Raw genomic sequence first — 24,199 nt, forward strand, 5'->3', positions numbered from 1 at the left:
ACTACACTGTTGCATGGGGGAACTTCCATCTCTACTGTCTCAAAACTCACACAATTTGGAGTAAGTCTGAATTTAAAATGTTGAAGAGAAAACCTTCAAATGTTTCAGAAAAGGAGAAACAACAAAAACCAAAGGTAAGTTAATGACACATAATTAAAAGGAGAGAATGCTGCTGAAAAGATTAGCCACTAGGGTGTATTTCTTTTAAAGCTTTCTTCTAATTTGTTAATAATACAAGCAAGTGAGGAATAGGGTTGAATGTTTGATGGCAAATACAGAAAACGGAATTGCAAGGTCTGAAGACAAATACCATCTAGCAACCGCTGCTTCCTTTCCACTCATTTTCCCCTGTTAGGATGATTTGGCCAATAGAAGCCATAAGTCCAGATCTTCAGCCTTAAAGAAATTGATTTGGTGTTTTCTGTTCAACATCTTAATGTTAGGAAACTACTATGTATATGAGTTAGATAATGCCTCTTTGTGAGAATAGAAAATTCTTCTTACCTCTAAATAGCATACCCCTTTATAATTTAATAATGATAAAGAAATGGAAACATTAAATATAAAAAGTTTTTTGATTATATCCAGGAAAAAATATGGTTATTTATTATAGGGATTAGTATAGAGCAAGTATTTTGCATAATTATTTGAACAAACTGACATTATTAATACAGCAAACTATACTGTGTTTTCCTTGCTTTTAGCACAACAAAATGTTTTATATCAGTCCTCTGAAGCAGAGATATTATTATCATTTTTTGTCTTGTTAATAAGTGATTTTAAGCATAACTTGAGAATTATAGTTCTATATAAGAAAGCACAATTATATTTGTAAATATTGGCATAAAGTAAGTAATTTATAGTATGTCTGAAGGAAAAAAATATGAATTTCTACTATTGAAAATTTTATTTGATATTTGTATTGAATGACTTATAAATAGAATGATACTGAGATCAGGTCTCTTTCAAATAAAACATATTAAAATGTATGTTATAATTGTTTAACAGCTCTTCTGTAAGACAATTTATAAGACTTATTTGAGGATTTAACAGATAGTACAGCATGCTATTTAATATTTTCCAAATCAATAGTTATAGTCTATAGATGAAGTTCTATGAATAAGTATTTTCTAGTAGTAATTGTTCTTCCTAATATGAAAATCCTATAGAACAAAAGTAGGTATGCTAACAATGGTATAAATGACATTGTTTATGGATTGATAGCAAGATCGTATTTTTTTCTTCAACTGTTTAGTGTGAATAAGGTGTTTTCCTTTCTTGTGACTCTACCAGGAAATAGCAAAAGGCTTGTGGAACAAAGTATCTATGGAGGACATCAAAGAGAATAACAAAAAAAGTTTCTTTTGAAGTCCTAATTAAAGTCAAAATTTTTTCATTTCTCATGTTTCATCATCTTATTTTAGGTTACTTATCTACTTGATGTTATTATTTGATGTTTGATTTTAGTGTACAAAAATTTGAACTAATTGCAAAATGATACTTTTGTTACTTGGTGACTTGGACTATTTTAATCTATGAGAAGTATTTTTCTCATGTAGATTCTTCCTTCCATATAAAGGAATATGACAATTCTTTTAAAAAATATATGTACAAAAACATTTACCTTAGGTAAAAATCCATATGGAAACTTATTTTGCATTTGGAGTTCCTGAAAATTTCCTTTACAGAAGATAATTCTTCACTTCCTAGCCATATCCATACATACATAATAATTATATATATAATATATATATATATTTATGTATGTCTACATAAACAAATGTACAGATATTTTGCTTTTATGCTCTCTAACACATTCACTCTTTTAAAGTTATATTTAATTTCTACTTATTTTCTTTGAGTTTCATTTTTGGTTTGCTTTTTAAATAATTTTCTTTTTAGAATAAGTTTTTATGGGTGTTTTCTTTTCATATCACATGATGGGGAAAGTTCAGTTGTTTCCATTTACCTTATTTAGCTATTATATACATTGTTTTCCTAGCCCGACTTATGACACTGCTTCAATTCATTTCTGTCTTTCTATTCTTTTCTGTATTTATCATATTCATAATTTTTAACAGCACAGTAGTGTTTCATTATATTCAGGTACTATAAGTTGTTTAGCCATTCTCCAATCATTAGGAATCTTTGTTTCCAATTCTCTGCTATCATAAAAATTGCTACTACTATAAATATTATTGTGCATATGCTTTTAAAAAATAGTTGTACTATCTTGTAGGACAAGAAAGGAAGGGAAAAGGGGATGAGAGGGGAGGGAGGTGATAGAGGGGAGGGCTGACTGGGGAACAGGGCAACCAGAATATAAGCCATCTTGGAGTGGGGGGGAGGGTAGAAATGGGGAGAAAATTTGTAATTCAAAATGTTGTGAAAATCAACGCTGAAAACCAAATATGTTAAATAAATAAATTGCATTAAAAAAAAGATAAGATTTAAGGAAAATAAAGTCAAAGAAAATATCAACTTTAAAAAAAAATAGTTGTACTAAATTACAACTCCACCAACAATGCACTAGTGTGCCTATCTTACCCCTCCAACATTGACTGTTCCCATCTTTGGTTATCTTTGCAAATTTTTAAGACAAAACCTCAGGATTATTCTCTTTACTTTTCACTTATTAGTAGTAATCTGGAGTATTCTTTCACATGGTTTCAAATATAATTCTTTGGAAAAGTGTAGCTTCATATCTTTGATCACATATCTTTGAGCACACGTACACAAATGTACGTATATATGTATAGATGCATATGTATATATGCATATATGTATGTGTGTGTGTGTGTATATATATATATATATATATATATATATATATATATATATATATATATATATATATATATATATATATGGAGAGAGAGAGAGAGAGATAGATAGAGAGAGAGAGAGTGAGAGAGAGAGAGAGAGAGAGAGAGACAGAGAATGCAGTAAGATATGTAGGAGGATAACCAGGAAGGGAATAGTGTCACAAAACCTAGGGAGAAGAGAATACCAAGGGAAAGAGGGTGATTGACAAAAGCTACATTAGTAACTTTGGAGAGAGCAATTTCAGTGGAATAATGAGATAGGAAGCCAAATGATAGAAAGATAAGATTAGAATTACAGGAAATGAAGTGGAGGTACCTATGGTAGATGATATGTTGAGAAATTTAGCCACAAATGGGAGGAGAGATAAAGGATGATAACTAGTGGGGATGGGTAGAGCAAAAAAGATTTATTTTTTGAGGATGGGAAAACAGGGAGATGTTTGTAAGCAGTAGAGAAATAGCCAGTAGATAGGGAGTAATTAAAAATAAGTAAAAGAGTAAGGATGATAGAGGGGGCATCTCCTGAAGAAGACTGGAGAGAAAAAAATAACTTGTGTACAAGGAAGGATTTGTTTTGGCAAAAAGGACTATTTCATTATATGAGTTGGGGCTGAAGAAGGAAATAGTTGTAAAAGGCATCTGGGTAATGTGAGGTAAGGAATAAGGGAGAAGAAGGAGCTTACAGCAAATGGTTTCATTTTAATTTTAGGGAAAACATGAAGCTAATTTCTCAACTGAAAGGGTGAGGGAGGGGAGGCAGGAGAGGTTGGAGGAGGGATGAACTGGTTTGGAAGAGCTGCTATGGTGGGATAGTGAGTTAATTTGTTGTTATTTCAGTCATATCTGACTCATCATGGCAACATATAAGATTTTCTTGATAAAGACACTAGAGAGGCTTGTCATTTTCTTCTCTAGCTCATTTTATAGATGTGGAACTAGGGCATACAGGCTTAAGTGATTTGCCCAGTGTCACACAGCTAGTAAGCGACTGAGGCTGAATTTGAATTCAGGAAGATGAGTCTTCTTGACTTCAGGCCCACTCTATTCGCTGCTCCACCTAACTACACAATAAGTTAACAACAATGAGGGTCCAATTGAGATTATGCAACATAAATTTGTAGTGGACCAAGTTGACATGGTTTTGTGATTTTTCTCTATCTTCATTCAGCAATATATGTATAATAGTGAAGGCTGAAGGTGGTGGAAGTGATCCAAGTCTGAGGATTGGCAGGGTAAGATAGGTAATGATGATAAAGGAGAAAGAGATTTAGTAAAAGAGTAAAGTATACAGTTGTATTAATTCACAAAAGAGTCCAGATAGGGAAGGGAGGAGAGTGCAGCTAGTGCATGGGTGGTGGATTAGGAAGGAATTGAGAGGTCTAGGGATTAGAAGTGACAGTGGACGAAGAAAAAGAATTGGGATTTTAAAGCAGAGGGAGAGGTAGAAAGTTAATAGGTTTTAATAGAATAAGAGAATTCTGAATTGATGAACTTCAGTGGTAAGCAATAGTAAACTCCACAGTATAACTATCTATGTGTGGCTCAGGTGGGATGTAAAATAAGTACATTAAGAAACTAGGAGAACAGGAAGCTTGAGTATCAGCATGTATGTTGAAGACCTCTGTTTTGAGGACAGGAGTTGAGGAGAGAGGCTGTGAGCCAAGCTGTGAATTCATTGAGGAAAGAAGGTAAAAATCCTGGAGTTTGTTAGGCAACAGCTACTAGAATTTTGATTGTGTGGTACATATGGGTTGAGTAAATCTCAAAGGCGAGGATATCGACTTGTGGTGGGAAAGGGAGAACACAGAAGTAGCAAAGAGGGCCAAGGAATATTCCAACTCCCTTACTTAGACAAGTCAGTCTGGGGGGTTTCATATGATTAGAGCCATCTATTACACATTCAATAATTGCCTCTATCCTTTGTTTGGTTAAGAATCTATCTCCTAGGTAAAATGGTTCATTTTGATTACAAAGACTTAAGGTTTTTGCACAAACAAAACCAAAGCAGCTAAAATTAGAAGAAAAGCAAAATAATTGAGAAAAAGTCTTTGCAGCAAGTTTTTCTGATAAAAGTCACATATAAATGTAATATATAGTATGTAGAAAAGAGAGTCAAATTTCCAAAAAGAGCCATTCCACAGTTGATAAAAGGTTAAATGATATGAATAGGTAAGAGGAAGACATCAAAGCTATAGTCATACAAAATACTCAAAATTACTAATAATTAGAGAGATGTAAATTAAAACAAATCTGAGGTACCATCTCATACTCATCAGATGACAAAAAAAGAAAAATACAAATGTTGGAGGGGCTGTGGGAGAATAGGGACACTAATGCAATGTTGATGGAGTTTTGAACTAGTCAAACTATTCTGAAACTATTGGAACTATGATCTCAAAGCTATTAAATTATACATGCCTTTTCACCCAGCAATACTGCAATCAGATCTGTTCTCCCAAAAGATCTAAAGGAATAGGAAAACCACTCACATGTGCAAAAATATTTACAGAAGCTCATCTGTGGTGGCAAAGAATTGGATATTGAAAAAATGCTCATCAATTGAAGAATGCCTGAACATGTAATGGTAGATGAATGTGATGGAATATTGTTGTTCTGTAAGAAATGACAAAATGGAAAGTTTCAGAAAAAGCTTGGGAAGACTTGTCTGAATTCATGCAAAGTAAAGTGAGAATAACAAGAGCAATTTATACAATAATAGAAATATTATGAAGTTAATCAACTTGAAAGACTTAACTCTAATCAACACAGTGACCAACCACAATTCCAAAGAACTCATGATGAAACATGCTGTCCAACTCCAGATAGAGAGTAGATAAACTCAGGGCATAAATTTAAGCATATTGTCTCCTCTTTCGTTTCTTTTTTTCTTTTCTTTTCTCTTCTTTTCTTTTCTTTTCTTTCTTTCCTTCCTTCCTTTCTTTTTGGACATGGCTAATGCTGAAATTTTCTTTGCATGATTATGCATATTTGTAATGGGTTTTGTTATTCTTGACTTCTCAATTGATGGAGGAAAAGAGTGAAAATTTAGAACTGAAAATAAAGTAAAATTGAATTTTTAAAAAAGGCCAGTCCCCCCCCCCCAAAAAAAGGAATCTATTTCTTTACCATAGCTGGAGAAATTATTTAATCTGTATCTCTTCTAATATATTTTATTGTAATCTTTAACATCAAGATTCATTTAGAATAGATTGTGGAATGTAGCATAAGGTATTGATCTAAGTCTGTTTTTTGCCAAACTGTTTTATAATTGTTAAGGCAGATTTGTCAAATACGGAGTACTTTACTAGGTAGTTTAGGCTTTCTACTTTATTCAGTAATAGGTTGTTAGGTGTCATTATTTGTTATTCTCCATTGCTAACCTGTTCCATTGATCTACTTCTCTATTTTTTAAGTGGTACCAGATCATTTTGGTAACTGCTAATTTATAATATGGTTTTAGTCTATAAATGCCATTTCTCCTATGTCCCTACCTCTTTTCATTGTATTTTTCATTTTTCTAGTTGAATGTTATTACTTTATCAAGTTCTCTAGCATACATTTAATAATATGATAGGTATAGCATTAACCTACAAATTAACTTTGGTAGTATTGTCATCTTAACTATATTTATAATGGTCATCCATAGCACTGAATATTCCTCCAGCTATTTAAGTTATTTCTTTAAAGAGTTCCTTGTATTGGCAATTCTACATATATTTTGTGTCCCTTGGTAAACTGATTCCAGATACTTTATACATTTTGTAGTTTTAAAGAATAGGTTTTCTCTTTCTTGTATCTTCTCTTGGATTTTGTTGTCATCACATAGAAATGCTATCTATTGGGGGGTGTTAATTTTGTAGATTTTGATGCCACTGAAAGTATTATTTCAATTAATAGCTTTGCTTATTCTCTAGGATTTCCTAAGCAAATCATCATATCATCAGCAAATAATGATTGCTTTATCTCCCCTTTTCCTATCTTGGTGGATTAATTTGTCTCATCTTTTTGGAGAAGGTGTATATCCTTGCTTTACTCCTATATTTATTGGAAAAGCACATCACATATCCCTATTGTATGTGATGCTTGCTTTTGGTATTAGATAGATGCTTTCTATGAAATTAAAAAAATGCTCCTCTCTGCCTAAACTTTGTGGGGTTTTTAGCATAAAAGAATGTTGTACTTTGTCAAAAGACACTTTCTTCTTTTGAGCTGTGTTTTTGTTTTTAACAAAATTTAATAATTGTGTTGGTTATATTGCTAATGTTATCTTTGCATCCCTGGTATAAATTCAGCTTTGTAATAATGAATGGTTTCCTGGATGAATTAACATTGTCTATTTGACATGATTTTATTTAAATTTTTAAATGATGTGCATTAATAATATTGATCTCCAGTTCTCCTGTGTTTTGCCCTTCCCTGGTTTATAAAAGAGGATTGCATTTGTCTCATAAAAAGAATCTGGTAGGTTGCTTTCTTTCTCATTTTTGAGAATAATTTTTATAGAATTTATAATTGTCCTTTAAAAATTTGATAGAATCTGTCCATCAGGGATAGGATTTTTTTCCCTTAGTAGTTTCTTTACAGATAGTTTTCTGTTAATTTGGGTGATTTGTATTTTTGAAAGTCTTCCTGTCCTTTTTGTGTGTTCTCGGTTTGGGGTACACATAACTGTGCATGATAGGTTGTGATAACTCTTTTTATTTCTTCTGATTTGGTTATAATTTTTGCCATGGTGCATTTGATTTTTTTTAACCTTTGTTATTTTGTTCATTTGGTTTTCTTCCCTCTAACATCTGGGCTAAAGGGTTATCAATTTTATTACTTATTTCAAAGAACCGGCTTTTATTTTTATTTATGATTTCTATAGTTTTTTGTTTGTAGTTTATCTATTTCTTCTCTAATTTAAATATCACCCTTTTGGACTATTTTAGATTTATTTGTTGACTTTCTAATTTTAAAAAATGTTTCAGTTCATTAATTTCCTCCTTTTCTATTTTGTTAATATATGTTTGTATAGGTATAATTTTCCCCTGGAGGCTGCTTTAGCTACATAGGAAATTTGATGCATTGTTTTATTATCATCATTTTCTTCACAATGTTCTTGTTGCCATTTGGTTTTTCACCATTTAATTATTTAACATTTCATTGTTAAGTCTCCATTTAGTTTTGTGTTTTTTTGGTTGTTCTTCCTAAACTGATTATTATTATAAGATGTGGGTTTTTTTCTACCTTTTAACATTTGCTTGCAATATTTCTGTGCCCCAATATATGGTTATTTGTTAGCAGCCCTGTTTAGAAGAAACCATGAGTTCTTGAGTTTCTCTAGCAACTTAATCAATTGGATATTGTCCTTTTTGATTATTGGTTAGAGTTGTCCAAATCTGAAAGAAGTATATTGAAATCACCTGCCATTATCATATGATTTTCTATCTCTTCTCATAGTTGAGTTGACTTTTGCTTTATTAATTTAGATGTTAAAACATTTGGAGCATAAAAGTTCAATACCAATATTTGTTTATTATCTATAGTTCCTTTCAGTTTCCCTATTTTTCTCTTTTTTGTTTTGAATCTTTGTTTTTTATTTGTATGATTGAAACTCCTACTTTTCTGGACTTATGTGAAGCATAGAAAATTTTGTTTCAGCCCTCACTTTTATTTTGTTTATCTTTTTTAGTTGTGTTTCTGGTAAGCAACAGATTGTTGCTTTTCTTGTTTTGTTTTGTTTTCTTATCCAACCTGTCACTCATTCATTTTATTGGATTATTTAATCCACTTATATTTAAAGTTATGAGAGTTGGGTTTATATTTTCCTTGATTTGTCTCTAATATTGGGGTTTTAATTAAGATTTTTCCTTCTTTCTCAGTAAAGGTATTACTTTATCATTTCTGTTATTTTACCTTAACCTAATTTAAAGGAACTCTATTCTAAACAACTCTCTTTCCCTCACCTTCCTCTTCCTGTTTCTTACCCTTTCTCCTAGTTTTAGAGATATATTTAACTCATTAGTTATCCAATTCTTTCCTACTTTTTTTCCTCTCAGTTAAGTATTCAGTTAAAATCCTCCATTCTTTCCTCCCCATTAGCTTATTTTCTTAGTAATTTTTAAATTGCTTTTTCTTTTTTCCAACAAGGATTTTCTTCCTATTCTATCCATTATGTTTTCCCTTCCTGATTATTTTAGACTTTAATTCTTTTATTTATGGCCTTTTTACTTATTCATTCCTCCCTAAGTTTCTGTAGTCCTCATTAATTAAAGCTTCTAAGGTATCTATTTTGGACTGCCTCCTTGCTTCCTGATCCCCTTTTTCTGTTTTACCTTATTTTAGAAATACTAACTGCTAGAGAGGATAGAAATATTGCACCCTTATAGGAATTTTCCTGTGTCCCTGATTATACAGTTCATTATTATCCTTTGTCCTCCCTGTGATTATTATCGCTACTTATCATGAAATCTCTTCTCTGGTTCCATGCCACACCTACGAGTGTCAATTGCCCCTCAGAACTCTGATTCCCCATGTTCTGAGACAGAATGAATGGTTTCTCTAAGAAAAAAAAAACCTGAATATCATAGCCATTGTAAAGTCCCTATCTCCATAAAGGGATTATCTTGATTTATCTTCATGACATTTCTGTGAAATAGTGCAGGCATGTGTTGTTCTCTTTTGAAAAATAATAAAGAAATTGGAACACAGAGAGGTTAAGTGACTTGCCCAAAATGATACAAGCTTGATTCTGCATGAGTTCTATACGATTGAGGTGTGACTTGCAGCCCCATACAATTTCCATTGTATCCAGCTGAAATATTAATATAATGACATCTTTTTGTTTAAATTGTTTAAAATACCTAAAGAATGATAAGGGGAAAAATAAAAGCATTATCCTTTCATATTCAATATTGATTTCTTTAGTTTGCTTTTAAAGGGACATGAGATAATAATAATAGCTAGCACTTTAAAGTTTCCAAAGCATTTTACAAATATAGTCTCGTTTTATTCTCGCACAACATATCCACTGAACCACATAGCTGACTCCAATGGGTTGCGAGTGGTGATCTAGCTAATATTTTTTACTTATATTGTTTCATATCTAATTCTAATTTGGCTTGCTTAGTGTATTTAATGTTAAATAGGATAAAAAATATTATATCATCAGTTGGGAAAGAAAATTAGTAAGGAAAGTATATTATCTTGGTATCATCAGACAAGTTCCAAAGAATTGTGTGATATATTATAGCAAATAGGGAAAGATTGTTTGGGGAAGCTAAGGCTCAAATTGATTTATTAATTACTTAAATATGGGCCAAGTACAGCAATCCATACATTTTATATGTGACATGCAATGGCCCTACCTATAACCATTGTTAATTTTATTTTTCATATTTTCTTCTTTTCTGTCTCTTTTGTAGATAATTTTTTTTGGAGGGAGGTTGCTAGATCTTTGTTTTATGTCATGAGTCCATTTGGTATTCAAGCAATATTTATTAAGCACCTTTTAAACACAAATGCTTACTAGCCAATGTATATGTGCATGTGTGTATATGTGTGAGGATGGGGAAGGGGAAGGTAAAAGGTGAAAAATACATAATTCCTGGCTTTAAGAAGCTTGTAAGCTTATAAAAGAGATGAAGTATATATAAATTGTTTAGCGTAGGAAAAAATACAGGAAATAGTCAGGCTATTCTCAGAGAGGGATCAATAACATGTTCTAAAGATAATTAGTAAGAAATTAGGATATGCATGGTTAGAACCTCAATATCTCAAAAATTTCCATAAGTCATTACTCGGAAATCATTTCAGACACAAAGACATCATAAAAGTTAACAGAAATGAGGAAGTGTGAGTGCAGAGGAAAGAACACTGGACTTATAGTCAAAACACAGAGGTTTCTGAATCCCAGATCTGACAGTTACTAGTTGTGTCAGATAAATTTCATTCATTTTTTAAAATGTTATTAAATAAATTCTATAAGAACATTTAGCTTCATTTTCTTCAGTATTACTCTCACCATTTACTACCTTTGCTTCTACTTATATACTGCTAAATGAAGCATGAGAAAACCTTGAAACTGTATTGACTTGAGTCACTACAAATTTATGCTACATATCAATTGGGTCCTCACCATGGCAAGGCAAAACGTTTATACTTCCCTACATGACCCACTGTTCCACTCACCACAGCAGCTCTCCCAGATATTTTTATTCTTTCTTAAACTTCTCACAGCTCCCCTGTCTCCACCCTCTCAGCTGAGAGCCTTGCCTCATGTTTTACTAAAAAAAAATCACCCATATTTGCCAAGAGCTTCTGCTTCTCCCTTCTTCCTTATCTCACATCACTCAAATGTGTTCTTTCCTTCACCTCTGTCTTACATGAAGACATGGCCCTTCTCTTTGTCAAAGCAAATCCTCCTATAGCTGAAGCAGTTGGTAGTGCAATGAACAGAGCTCTGAGCCTGGAGTCAACAAGCTCTAAGTTCAAATCTAGCCTCAGACACTCATTAGCTGTGTGACTCCGAGTTACTTAACTTTTGGTTAAGCCTTGGCCTTGGTTTCCTCAACTGTAAATTGGGGATAATAATATCACCTACCTTTCAGGGTTGTTGCAAAGATCAAATTAGGTAATATTCATAAAAGAGCCTAGTAAATGCCTGGGACATATTATGCAATATATAAATGTTTAATTCCACTCCCCTTCTCCCTCTCTATATATCCCAGTCCATCCTATCATCTCCATCAGTGTGCTCCCTCCATCATACCCACTATGTCCTTATCTTTAATATCTCTTTGCCTATTGTCTGCTTCCCTAATGCCTACAAACATGCCCATATCTTCCCATCCTCAAAAGATCCTCCCTTGATCTGTACATCCCAGCTGGCTAGCATCCTACATTTCTCTCCCTTTTATGGCTAAACTCCTTGAGAAGGACTTCTACAACTAATGCCTCTACTTCCTTTGCTCTCACTCTTTTCTTAAGTCTCTGAAATATGGTTTCTGACCCCATTATTCAACTGGAACTTATCTCTCCAAAGTTAGCAGCGATCACTTAACCACTAAATGTAATAGTCTTTTCTCAATCCTCATCCTTCTTGACATCTCTGCAGCTTTTGACATTATCAGTCTCTTCTTGATACTCTCTTCTCTTTAGGTTTTTTGTGACCTCCCTTTGTTCTTCTGTCAGATCTTCTCCCAACTCCTTCTGAATCTCATTTGCTGTGTATACATCCAGGTCATACCTGCTAACCATGGGTGTCCAACAGGCCCTTCTCCCACTATACTACTTCACTTGGTGATCTCATCAGCTCCCACAGTTTCAGCTATCACCTCTACACTGATGATTCTCAAATCTACTTATCCTGCCCTAACCTCTCTATTGATATCCTGTCTTACGTTTTCAAGTGCCTATTAGGCATCTCAAGCTTAATGTCCTATAAATATATTATATTCAACATGTTCAAAACTGAACTCAACACTCTACTCAGTCATCAAACAATTTTCCTAAAGCAGAGGTACAGCCATCTCTCTCTCTCTCTCTCTCTCTCTCTCTCTCTCTCTCTCTCTCTCTCTCTCTCTCTCTCTCTCTCCCACACACACACACACACACACACACACACACGCGCGCGCGCGCAAAACCCCCAGTGAATAAAATCCGCCTCCAGGACCAAATATAAAAGCCCTTCAAAGCCTTCCGCCACCCATTCCACCCTTGTAATTTTCTTACAACTGACTCTAACCTGTGTACTTTGTGACATAATGACACTGGCCTCCTTTCTCTTCCTAGAACAAAGCATCATCTCTCCTAACTCTGGGCACTGTCACTAGTTGTCCTCCATACCAGGGATGCTCTCCCTCCTTCTTTCTTTCTCCTATCTTCTCTGGATTCCTTCAGATCCCAGCCAAAATCCCACCTTCTAAAAGAAGCCTTTCTTAATCCCCTTTAATGTTAGAGCCTTCCCTCTGTTGATTACCTCCAATTTATTCTTTAGATATCTTGTGTGTACATAGTTGTTTATGTGTTGTCACCTCCATAATGCTGGGATTGTTTCTGGCATATATGTATGTATGTATGTATGTATATACACACATATGTGTGTACATATATGTATGTATGTGTATATCATACATATGTATATTTGACTATATTATTATATTAGAGTACAAAATGAGAACAAAGATACTTGTACTATCTTCTTCACAGACTTGTTGGGAATGTTACCCAATATTACTGCATGAAAAAATGGACTCTTGTTAGTTACCCTGCTAGGACCACTGATCTTCAGAAGAATTGTCAAAGAATAGCTTTACCTAGGAGCTTTTGTAATGCTCTTCATTATATTACTTAACTTTGCTTCAGTTGTACTCTCAGTACTATTTGATTCATTTTAGTACTTGGTTTCATCTGTAATTTTGAATTACAGACGTGTCTGCACGTGAATATGTATTTATTTATTGAGACATTTATGAAGAAATTCACAGATGGCTCTTTTGTTCTGAAATCATAATAACTGATCTGATCCTTAACAAATGAATGGGTTTAAATGAAAGAAATGTGTGAGAAGTATCTATGTCTCTTTTATAGCATTTAGTATTCATTGTAATTATATATGCCTTTCTAATCCCTGGTAAGTTGTTGGGAAAGTAAGGATATATCTTTGCAGTAGAACTATAGACAAAGATTTGTAAAGCATCTTAAAATTTATGTAACCTTACTAATATAAGAATTCTTTTTATAATTCCTTGACAGTTCAGCATTCAGCTTCACAACACATCCAGGGACAGAGATTTCATTATTTTTATGGCAGCATCTCATTACAAAGTAGTTCCAATTAATTTTTAAAAGTCCTTATTTTGAATCATACAAATATTTTTGTATCCACTCTAGAAACTTGTGCAAGAAAAATTATGATTTATTAAATACTGAAATGATTAAATGTTCAGAATGACTTTTAAAAAATCAACTGGTATGGACCATTCCCTTACAAATGAGGAAAATGAGGTTAAGTGATTTACCAGAAGTTGCATGGTAGGACTGAGTGGCAGAGCAAAACTAGAAACCAAGACTTCTGAATGTGAGTTAAGTGTTTTAGTCACTATTTTATAAACTTAGGTTGGTTTAAGTCAGAATATGTACTTATATAGCATTTTTCTTCATGGCTTTTATAACAAGTTTGTGATATTTTAAATTTTTCACTAATCTGAAATAATTTCTGATATAATTTTGTATTTTGATATTAACTCCAAATGTGAACTAAAATTGTATAATAATTCATTGTTACATTATTATATAGAAATGGATATTTTCCAGAAAAAAAAGTATGGTAGAAAAATTTAAAACAGAAAATGTAATGAAAATAGCGGCTGGTTTATGCTCTATTGTAAAGAAAGCTCTACGCTAATAAAATTTAATTGAGATTTTTTTGGCTCACTAGAATTCAGTAAGTGTTGTTATTTAAAAATTATTCCATGGCAGCTTTAGAAATAGCTAATTTTTACATTTCTTTTAATTTTAACTGAATATAATAATAAATGAAGCACCATTAATATATAATAATATATTATTATTATATTATAATATATAATATTATTATTATATATTATAATATAATATAATAAATAAATATAATAATAAGTGAAGCACCATTAATGAGATGACTGAAGTGTCATTGGTTTTCATTTGCATTTGATCTCAGCAATGATGAGAGGTGATGAGTTGGTGATGAGCTGTTTTCACTGCACTACCCAGTGTGCAAATTTATGCTCATAGCCCAGAATGACACATAGTTGTAGCATTAAAAATTTATCTGCATTTCTTTTTGTGATAAAATTATCAACAGATACTTTAACTCACAACTCACCAGGAAGAGGTGATCATATCTGATGTGCATTTTGTTCAGTTTTTATTTTTCTTAATCTAGTATATTTTGAGAGTAGAATTAGGAGGCCTATTTTTATTATTGTTTTTGCTCTAGTGATGCTTGGTAGTGACTACCCTCTCAAAATATTCTTTTTCTCTACCTTGTTCCTTCCTTTCCTTCTTCCTTCTCTCTTCCCCTTCCTTCCCATTTCTACCTATGCACTTCCAAAGTAAGGCACTTTATAAATTCAATATATTGCACAACAAGGAAATGATATATAAAACATGACAGTCTCTCTCAAAGGAATAGAGAAAATAGATACTATCATGCTACTGAGATGAGCTGATTACTATAATTGGGTCTGACATTTGAGTTTCTGAGAGCAAAGGTAAAAAGATAATCATGTTGGGCTACATAGTTTTCATAATTTAACAAGAAAACATACAGATTTGTCTGAAAGGGGCAAACTCCAGCATGAATTCATTTCTTTAAAGATTTTGAAATCTCTCACCTTTGAGTCATATTCCATTTAAGAACAACGTTTTCTCCTACAAAACCCATTTGAACATGTTGCACAAAAAGGCTGCACAAAAAGGTAGGAGCAAAATTAGAAATCAGGAGATCAAGGTTCTAGTTCCAGTTCTGTGATTACTACAATCCAGTCACTTGACAAAAAGAGTACCCCAATGATGAAAGGTGTTGGAGTCTTCTCATTTTATTTGATTTGCTGGAAGCAAGGAAATGTTTGTGTTACTTTCCTCCTTTGTGCAGAAAGGTGAGAGACCACAGATGCAAAAAGTCAGATCAAGCTACTTTGTTCATCAGCTTTATTTAGCTGCGGGGGAAAAAGAAATCAATAAACCATTTTTAAAAGAAAAACATGTGTTACAAGTATAGATAAATATAAAGATATTCCGAGTTATTATTTCTAGATCATTTAACCCTTCATATGAAATTTCATAATAAACTTCTTTTGCTTTTCAAGGCTTTTTCTTTCTGAATGACAGATTTATTAATGTCATTCAGTTGTTTCAGTCATGTCCAACTCTTCATGACTCCTTTCTAGAGTTTCCTTAGCAAAGATATTGGAGTGGTTTGCTATTTCCTTCTCTAAAGCAAACAGGCTTAGGTGAATTGCCCAGGGTCATAGAGCAAGTAATTGTCGGAGACCGAATTTAAACTCAGGTCTTCCTGACACCAGGCCCAGCACCCTATCCACTGGGTCACCTAGCTGCCCTTTAAGTGACAGATTCCTTCACATGAATTCATATGATGATAAACTCATAGTAATCCTCATCTTAGAGGATTTTCATACTGAAGTAGCTGGCTGGCCACAGGAACTAAATATGTTGACTATCATATGAAATTGGTAGATGCTTTCTCTTTCATATACTTCTTGTGATTTTATTTACTAGAAATTAAGGTCCATGAGAAATTTCAGACATTTAACTTCCACTAAAACTACAACAACAATGACAAAAGCCGCTGTTTCTGTTGTGACACTAAAGATTTTGGAATTTTGATTACTATTTCATCATTGTCCTGTGTAGAAGAAGAGACAAAATAACTTTGGGTTTACACACACCGGTTCAGAACAAAAAAGACTTTAAGCTTTAAGAATGATATTTTTCACTATTTAATCCATCAATTAAATTATTCTGAAACTTCCTCCTTGCAAAGCTTTAGGCTTGATATTTTCCATAATATGAACCTGTGATAGAATAGTTTTTTGCAGATAGTCTGTTCCAATTACGAGCTGAAAAGATTGGCCATACTGAGGCTGTGATACAATGTTGAGACAATCATGAAAAGTCTGGAAGCCAAAATGGCTGATTGTAATGACAGAAGTACATCTCTTTTATTGTGATTTGGACAATATAATCTTCTTATACAGGAACATGTCCTGTATAAACAATACCAAGTCTCTACCCAGTCTGCCAATATACTAGATCTTTTAAAATCAATTAAATGACACACATTTATCTTTTAAAAATCTTTTTTCTTCTCTTTCCTTGGAGTTGAGTAATTTCATTATACCTGCTGATTTTTTCACAATGTAATCAAGTCCCTTTTCTACATATCTAAATTTGCCCAAATCACAGTTTTCAAGTAAGTTTATTTCTGTTCTTCTCAGAGTATTAAGGACTTGGGCAGACTGGCTTTAAGAAAAAAATACATTTCCATTTTGTCTCATTATGTAAAACAATAATATTCTCTATTAAGAATTAATTAAAGAAGATAGACACCAGGTGATAGGGTAGCAGGAAGCAGTATAATGAACTCTGTGCCCTACCCCTCCCTGCAAAAAAAAGGCTTTGCTTTTAATGCCCCAGACTGAATTCTGATAGGAAAAATCAAAGAAAAAAAATCATAGCAAGTCATTTTTTCCAGAAGTCTGGAGATACTGGTTTGGCAGAAATGTTCAGCCTGTGGAACCCTCTAGTCATCAATGAGAGGCTGTGCTTCTAAGGCAATTGTAGGTTCCAGGAAAACACTAGAAACATACCAGAAATATTATTAGAAAAAATCTTTTAAGCAGCCAGAAATAATTCAAGTACCAAGGAGTCACAGTTGGGCTCACACATGATTTATCAGCTACTACTACAAAGGAGTGGAAAGTTTGGCATTATTGTTGTTCGTCCTTCATTTTCAAAGAGAACCAATGACTTCATGATGTGTTGGGTGATATCTTGACTTGAGCGTGAATTGGACTTAAGTGAGGCAAAGTTGTGCAAAGTTGTCAGCCTCATTTTCTCTTCTAGAGTCATCAAAGTCCAGTGGCAGGACAAAAGTCAAGATAATTCGTGATGGCCCAAGATTAAACGGATGACCTTGATATTTTCGATGCCTGACCAAACTCTAGGCGTTCCTGCTTCAGCTGCCTTCATGGCCGTTGGAAGAAATTGTTCTCATCTCCCCATTCCACTGGGGAAGTCTCCACATGCTTGGGTAGACATTTCCCTAACTCACTGATAGGTTTGATCCCTGTCACTTGCCCTCAACCTGGTTTAGCTGTCTGCACAATGCTATAGCTTCTTGGAACCACAAGTGAGAGTTGGGTGAAAGGTGGATGAGGAGTCCTGAAAAGGGCTGGCAAGTCCTCATACCAGGGCTGCTAGTCCTCTCTGAGCACCCCATATACCCTGAAAAGTTTGTAATATAATAGTCCAGAAGGTAAAGGATATAGTCTTGCAGCCAAAGATAACTTACCCAGAAAAATCTAATATAATTCTGTGTGGGGGAAAAATGGATCTTCAGTGAAATAGCATATGGAAAATATATTCAAGATTACCTTTATAAAAACTTGAAAGAGTTAAGAGAAATATAGAAAAAGTAAGCATGAATGAAAAATCATAAGGAACTAAACAATAATAAACTGCTCGCATTCAGAAATGACCCATGTCCCACCTCTGAACTGTATCATCATGAGGGGCCGCAGAAGGAATCTGATTAGACAAAATCTGGGAGTAGTTTTGTTTTACATTGATGCTTTTAATTCAAGAATTGGAAGAGAGGGAGAGAAATACATCAGGGTTGGGAAAAGGTAAAGGAAGATTAGGGGAAATTATCTCATGTAATCAGAGTAAATAAGTAGACATTTAAACAAATAAGGAGGAAGGGTGGGAGAAGCAGCTGACACTTGAACACTTCTCTCTTCTAAGCTGATTAAAGGGAAGAACATATAAAGTTGGATATAGAAATATGTTTTACACAATAAGGAAACAGGAAGAAAAGGGAAGAAGGGAGGAGAAAGAATTAGAGGAGGTTAGATTAAGGGAGAGACCAGTGTTAAGCAAAACAAATTTTTTTCTTACTCTAAGGATGTACAAAATGTTTATAAATCTTTCTCAGATGACAAAATATGGGAATTTGAGGGGTGCCCATAAATTGGGGAACAGATGAAATAACCACGTTTTTTAAATGTGATGGAATACTGGTGTGTTTTAAGAGATGATGAAGGGGATGGTTTTACAGAAACCTGGGCAGATTTTTATGAAATGATACAGAGTGGAGTCAATAGAACCAGGGGAACAATTTAAACAATGATGACAGTATGATGAAGACAAACAGCTTTGAAAGAATTAGTAACTCTAATCAGTATAATGACCAACCAAGATTTCAAAAGACTAATGATGCTACGCAACTCCTGATAGCGAGGTAAAGGATTCAGTGTATAATGAGATATAGATTTTTTTCAGACGTGGCTGGTGTGAAAATTTGTCTCATTTGGCTACATATGGGAAGGTTGGAAGATTCAAAAGAGGAAGGCTGGGGTGGATGGGAAAGACTATAATTTTTTACTGATTGAACAAAATACCCAATTTTAAAAGAATTAATTAATAAAAGAGGTTTTTAAGCTGACCAATATAGTAGATGATGTGATATTTGTGCAGGTAGGTCCATCAATTTATGTATCTTGCAAAGTACTAACTATCTCTTCTATTATTTAAACTGTTCTTGAAAAAACTGCACCTCCTCCATGAAGACCTGATGATTGGAAGAGAGGTGATGAAAGTTTCTATATTATCACCTAATGTAGCACTTACTTGTTTCACTGCTAAAATAATCTTACCACCATGTCACTCCTACTCTCAGAAATCATCAGTGATTTCCTGTTTCCACTAGGACAAAATGTGGACTCTTCAGACTTGCACTTAAGGCCCTTATGACACAAGGCTTCAATCGATTTCCAAACTTATTTACAGTATTTTCCTTCATCATTTCTATGTCACAACCAAACTAGACTGCTAGTTTTTCTCTGAACTCCATTTACTGTTTCTTCACTGCACCCTGCTCCCTCAGATGGCTAGGTGGCATTGTGGATAGAACTTTGGGCTTAGAGACAGGAAGAACTGAGTTCAAATCCAGGCTCCAATACATTCCAGCTATATGACTGTGGGAAAGTTATTTAATCTCTACCTCATTTTTTCAGCTTCTAAATTAGGAATAATAATAGCATAGGTTGTTGTGAGGTTCAAATGATATAGCATTTGTAAGTGCTTATCACAGTGCTTAGAACATAGCAGACACTTAATAAATGCCTGTTCCCTTCCTTCTGGCATTCACAAACACTGTCCACAATCATTCCTGGAATGATTTCCCTTCTCATCTCTACAATTAAGCATTCTTCTCTCCTTCCCAGGCTCAGTTCGACTGACAAACTGAAGCCTTTCTTGATTCCCTCAATTTCTAATACTCTATCCCTTATCGAATTACTTTGTATTTATTCATTTAGTTATTCATTTATTTATTTGTTTGTTTGTTTGTTTGTTTATGTATGTATATTTTTAATTCCTCTCAGTCCAGGTAAAATGTAAGCCCTGAAATCAGTTAGTTTCATTTTTGTTTTTGTATTCCCAACTCTGAGGACAGTGCCTTGCCCATAGTGGGTGTTTAATAAATGCTTGTTGAGGAATTGAACAAGGTAGCAATTTTGCATTTAGCCCTGTGTTACTCCCCTAGCCATCCCCCTTGATTCATGTCATCGTCTCTGTCTCTTCAACCCAGGGCCTTCATATTTCCCCATAGCTCCTCATGGTTCTTCATGGAATATCACCACCTGCCACAAGGTTAGATCTTGAAGGAGGACCTCAGATGGTCTCATCACGTGCCTCCCTCAACAGTCCTCTCTCTCACTAACAGTTTGCCTAGATACATTCTTTAATGCTTAGCATATTCTCACCCCTTTATAAAGCCCAGTTCAAGTCATTCTGAATTATGAATAAACCTTAAAGATTCATCACTTTTATCACCTCAACTTCTGCCCTCATACCAGGGGACTTTTGGCACAAATATTGATGCTCCCTCAAATGCACTAGACAGCAAGGTGGCACAGTAGACTAAAAATAACTTGGCCTAGAATTAGAAGATTCATCTTCTTGAGTTCAAATCTGGACTCAGAAACATACTAGTTGTATGACCCTGAGCAAGTCACTTAACCCTGTTTGCCTCAGTTCCCTCATCTGGAAAATTAGAAAAGGAAATGGTGAAGGAAGAAGTGTCATCAGAAAGTAGTTAGGTCACAGTGATTATTGGATGATGGAAGGTGCATGAAAATGTTTAAGATGAAAGGAAATTATGAAGTAGACATTGGAGAAGGCACAATGAAAGAGGTGGACAAAGCGACAGTGAGACATTGGTGGGAGTTGGATTGCAGAGGATGGGGATAAGGAAGCTAGCAGTTGGTAAGGTCTAGGAAGTGAACATCTCTGTGTGCAAATGAGGTGGAGTAGAGGGGTAGGTCATCAGAATTAAACAGATTGAGGAACTGGGAATTTAGAGCATTTGCTTCAGTTTCAGTGGTTTCTTAGTCATGCCCAACCTTTCATCACCATCTTTGGGGTTTTCTTGGCAAAGATACCAGAAGTTTTTGCTATTTCCTTCTCTGGCTCATTTTACAGATGAGGAAACTGAGGTAAAAAGGGTTAAGTGACTTGCTAGAATCACACAACTAGTAAGTGTTTGAGGCCAAATTTGAACTCAGGTCTTTCTGACTCCAGGCCCAGCACTCTATACTACACCACTTAGCTGTCCCATTGCACTTAAAAATATCCATATTGATTTAACTCTTAACTTTGACTTCTGTGTTTTACAGTAAAAAAAAAAAACCACGCAGCTTTGCAATTTTGGTTTGTCTCATTAAAAAGTTGATAATATCAATTGTGTAGCAAGTTCCATGAAAAACCTAAGACATTGCAAAATATTGCTATTTATACTTTGATGTATCTTGACAACATGAGCAAGCTTGCCACATGGGCAGGAATACAGTTTAATTGAACAAAATTCCCTTAGTTATTGATGGCCCCCAAAAAAGAGAGTACTCCTCACTCAATTTTAGATTCAAAATCAAGCGATCTCCATAACAAGTAATACCTACCTCTATTTAAGAATTCCTGTTGGCTTCTGCACAGTGAATTCAGCTAATGACAAACAATTTAGACATTGTAGACTGGCCAAATATAGCACCCAATTAGAAATTAGAGACAGCACCTTTATCTTACCCTGTGTTTGTTTTTTTTTTCATTTTAAGAATATGATCTCCAAGACTATTCTCAAATTCTCACAACAATTAAGGGAATGGCAAGAGATGTCAGCAAAAATCCAGTACCAGATCTCTGTATCTTCCCTATAAGAAGGAGGTAGTGAACTTGCTGCTGCTGCTGATTGTAGTGGTGGATATGACAACAGGTTTCATGGAGTAAGGCTACTTGCTTCAATAGACCTGGACTATGTAAAAATTCCCTGCTTTCCAATAGATCACAGTCTAACTAGTGAGAACAAATGCAAACAACTATATGCAAACAAGAGAGAGATGATAGATAAAGAAAGGATAGCAGATAGCAAGTGTTACCTTGGTATCTAGAAAATTAAGTGACCTAGAAGAAAGCCTACAGTGTGTTTATTTTATCTTCTTTTGAGGGTTTACGTGAAGACGTTGAAAAGTTTGGATGAGCTGTGCTATGCCAGTGTAGTAAAAACTTCATTTACATAGCAAATATTGAAAGAATTTACCAATGAAATATTTTTCATTTTTATATTTTACCAATTATTACTAAAAGTAACTTAATACAGTCTACTATCATCTGATTGTGAGGAATCAACAGTTCCACTGAAGCAAGAAGATTCTAATGCTCTAACCAAGTCCCAGTAAATTGAAACATCCATGGATTTGAATCCAAATAAAATAATGTGTGCAAAGAAAACTTGCCCTATTCATAATATAAAAAAAGTTGTAGGTCCTAAATTTCTCCTCCATATAACCTAACAAAAGATTTATTTTTATTATTCTTACTCATTCTTTCCTTGTTTAGGATTACAAATTGTATATTTCCCCCATAAACATGTCTAATCTTAGTGGGAAGAAAAAAAAAGGTTAAATCCCTAAGTCTAGTAGCACTGGGTGCTGCCTGAGATGGAAATGTTTATAAGCTCTATGATATTAACTGCAGTACTCAACCTCTGGTGACATAAAGCATGCAAAAAGGGACTTTCTGTCAGTTTTATTATTTCTAAAAAGGTTCCCCTTGAAGCAGAAGAGTGACCTTGCTTTGCCGAGCTGACATGTGCCATTGAATTAATAGCTGAGCTTTGCTGGAAGGAAGCTTCCAGAAACATTACAACTCCAGAGCCTGAGCTTTCAGTGACTATTAATCAGGGATACCAAAATCATGCATCAAGCAGACTCATTTAAAAGTAATAAAAACTACTTTTAAAAAAACTTTTTAAAAAAAGAATTAGCTTATTGTTTGTCATTATTTGTGTTCAAGGGTATCGCTGTATGACTAAAATGTGCCTTCAGGAGAACTTTGGAATGGTTTTTCTGTTTTCTGAGTCTAAACAAGTTTGGAGGACATTTTAGTTCTCATAGAAATGACTGAAAATGCTTTTGCCTTACTAATTGCTGGGAAATTTTATTAAATAGAACTCATTTGGGGGAAGATATCTTTTCCTTCACCTTTATTTAATATATTTCCAAGCAATGGTTAGTAATGGACTATCACAGTCTTCTTTGAGGTATTTTTAATTATTTCCTTAATGGTGTAATTGACAGTAATTATGAGAGCAAAAAATGTCAGTGTCTTCAGCTTAGTATTAGATGAACTGAGTGTCTACAATTCCCCGTGAGGCCCAGGTTTGGATCCCTAGATAGCATGATGAGTCAATATATGGGAAGTAGTGTAATGTCATGAAAAATACATTCTATTTGGAGTTAGAAGATGGAAATTTTTTTACTCTTTGAGTCTCAGTTTCCTCTTCTGTGAAATGTGGATAATAAAACTGAATAGTGCACTGGAAAGAGAGCTTACCTTTGAATCCTGAATTATACTTACTACTCCAGACAAGTCACCTTAACCTCTGTGGGCAGCAAATTTCTCATCTTTAAATTGAGAGGGTCAGATGAAGTAACTTTAAGTGTTTCTTCCAGCTCTAAATCTATACGCTACCTAATAGGATTGTTAGGAGTCAAATTTGAAAATGCATGCATAGTTCTCTCGCTTAGCACAGTGCCTGGTACATAGTTGACATTTAATAAATTCATATTGGCTTTATAAATATAAAGTGCTATATAAATGTAAGCTACTGCTAATATTTTAGTAACCTTGCCCTTTTGGTTCTTGAAATTGTATTAATCAGTTTTTTAAAAGTACTGACTTCTATATTATCCATTTCTATCAGCTTCTTTCAAGGTTTTTCTTTCTGTTTCCAGTGAGGGGAAAAAATAAGATACTGTATTTGAAATATTAGAAGGTATTGTTTAATTCATGTTGTTAAGAATAGTTCTATATTATTTTGATCATAATCTTCTTATGCAACAATCTTTCTCCTTGTAGGATATGTATGTATGTATACATGCATGTGCATTAAGTTGCTTACAGTTAATTCTACTGTGCCTCCCAGAAATATTTTTTTAATTAATAAAGGAAATAGGTACTTGTGAAAGTAAAAACAGAATCAAGTTTGTAATTAGGATTGTGAAAATGATGTAAATCTTAATATAATGGCATGAAGAGCGGTACAAAGGAAA

General features: G+C 34.0%; 1 protein-coding gene across 1 annotated transcript in view; it reads left to right on the plus strand.

The window, feature by feature from the left end:
* SAMSN1 (SAM domain, SH3 domain and nuclear localization signals 1) overlaps positions 1-24,199 on the plus strand; it is a 68,234-nt gene continuing 44,035 nt past the window's right edge. The window contains exon 1 of the mRNA XM_036747382.1: positions 1-134. Coding sequence (XP_036603277.1) covers positions 78-134 — 57 coding nt within the window. The 5' untranslated portion in view covers positions 1-77. The remainder of the gene's footprint in view (positions 135-24,199) is intronic.

The sequence above is a fragment of the Trichosurus vulpecula genome, chromosome 2 (genome assembly GCF_011100635.1).
Source record: "Trichosurus vulpecula isolate mTriVul1 chromosome 2, mTriVul1.pri, whole genome shotgun sequence".
NCBI lineage: Eukaryota > Metazoa > Chordata > Mammalia > Diprotodontia > Phalangeridae > Trichosurus > Trichosurus vulpecula.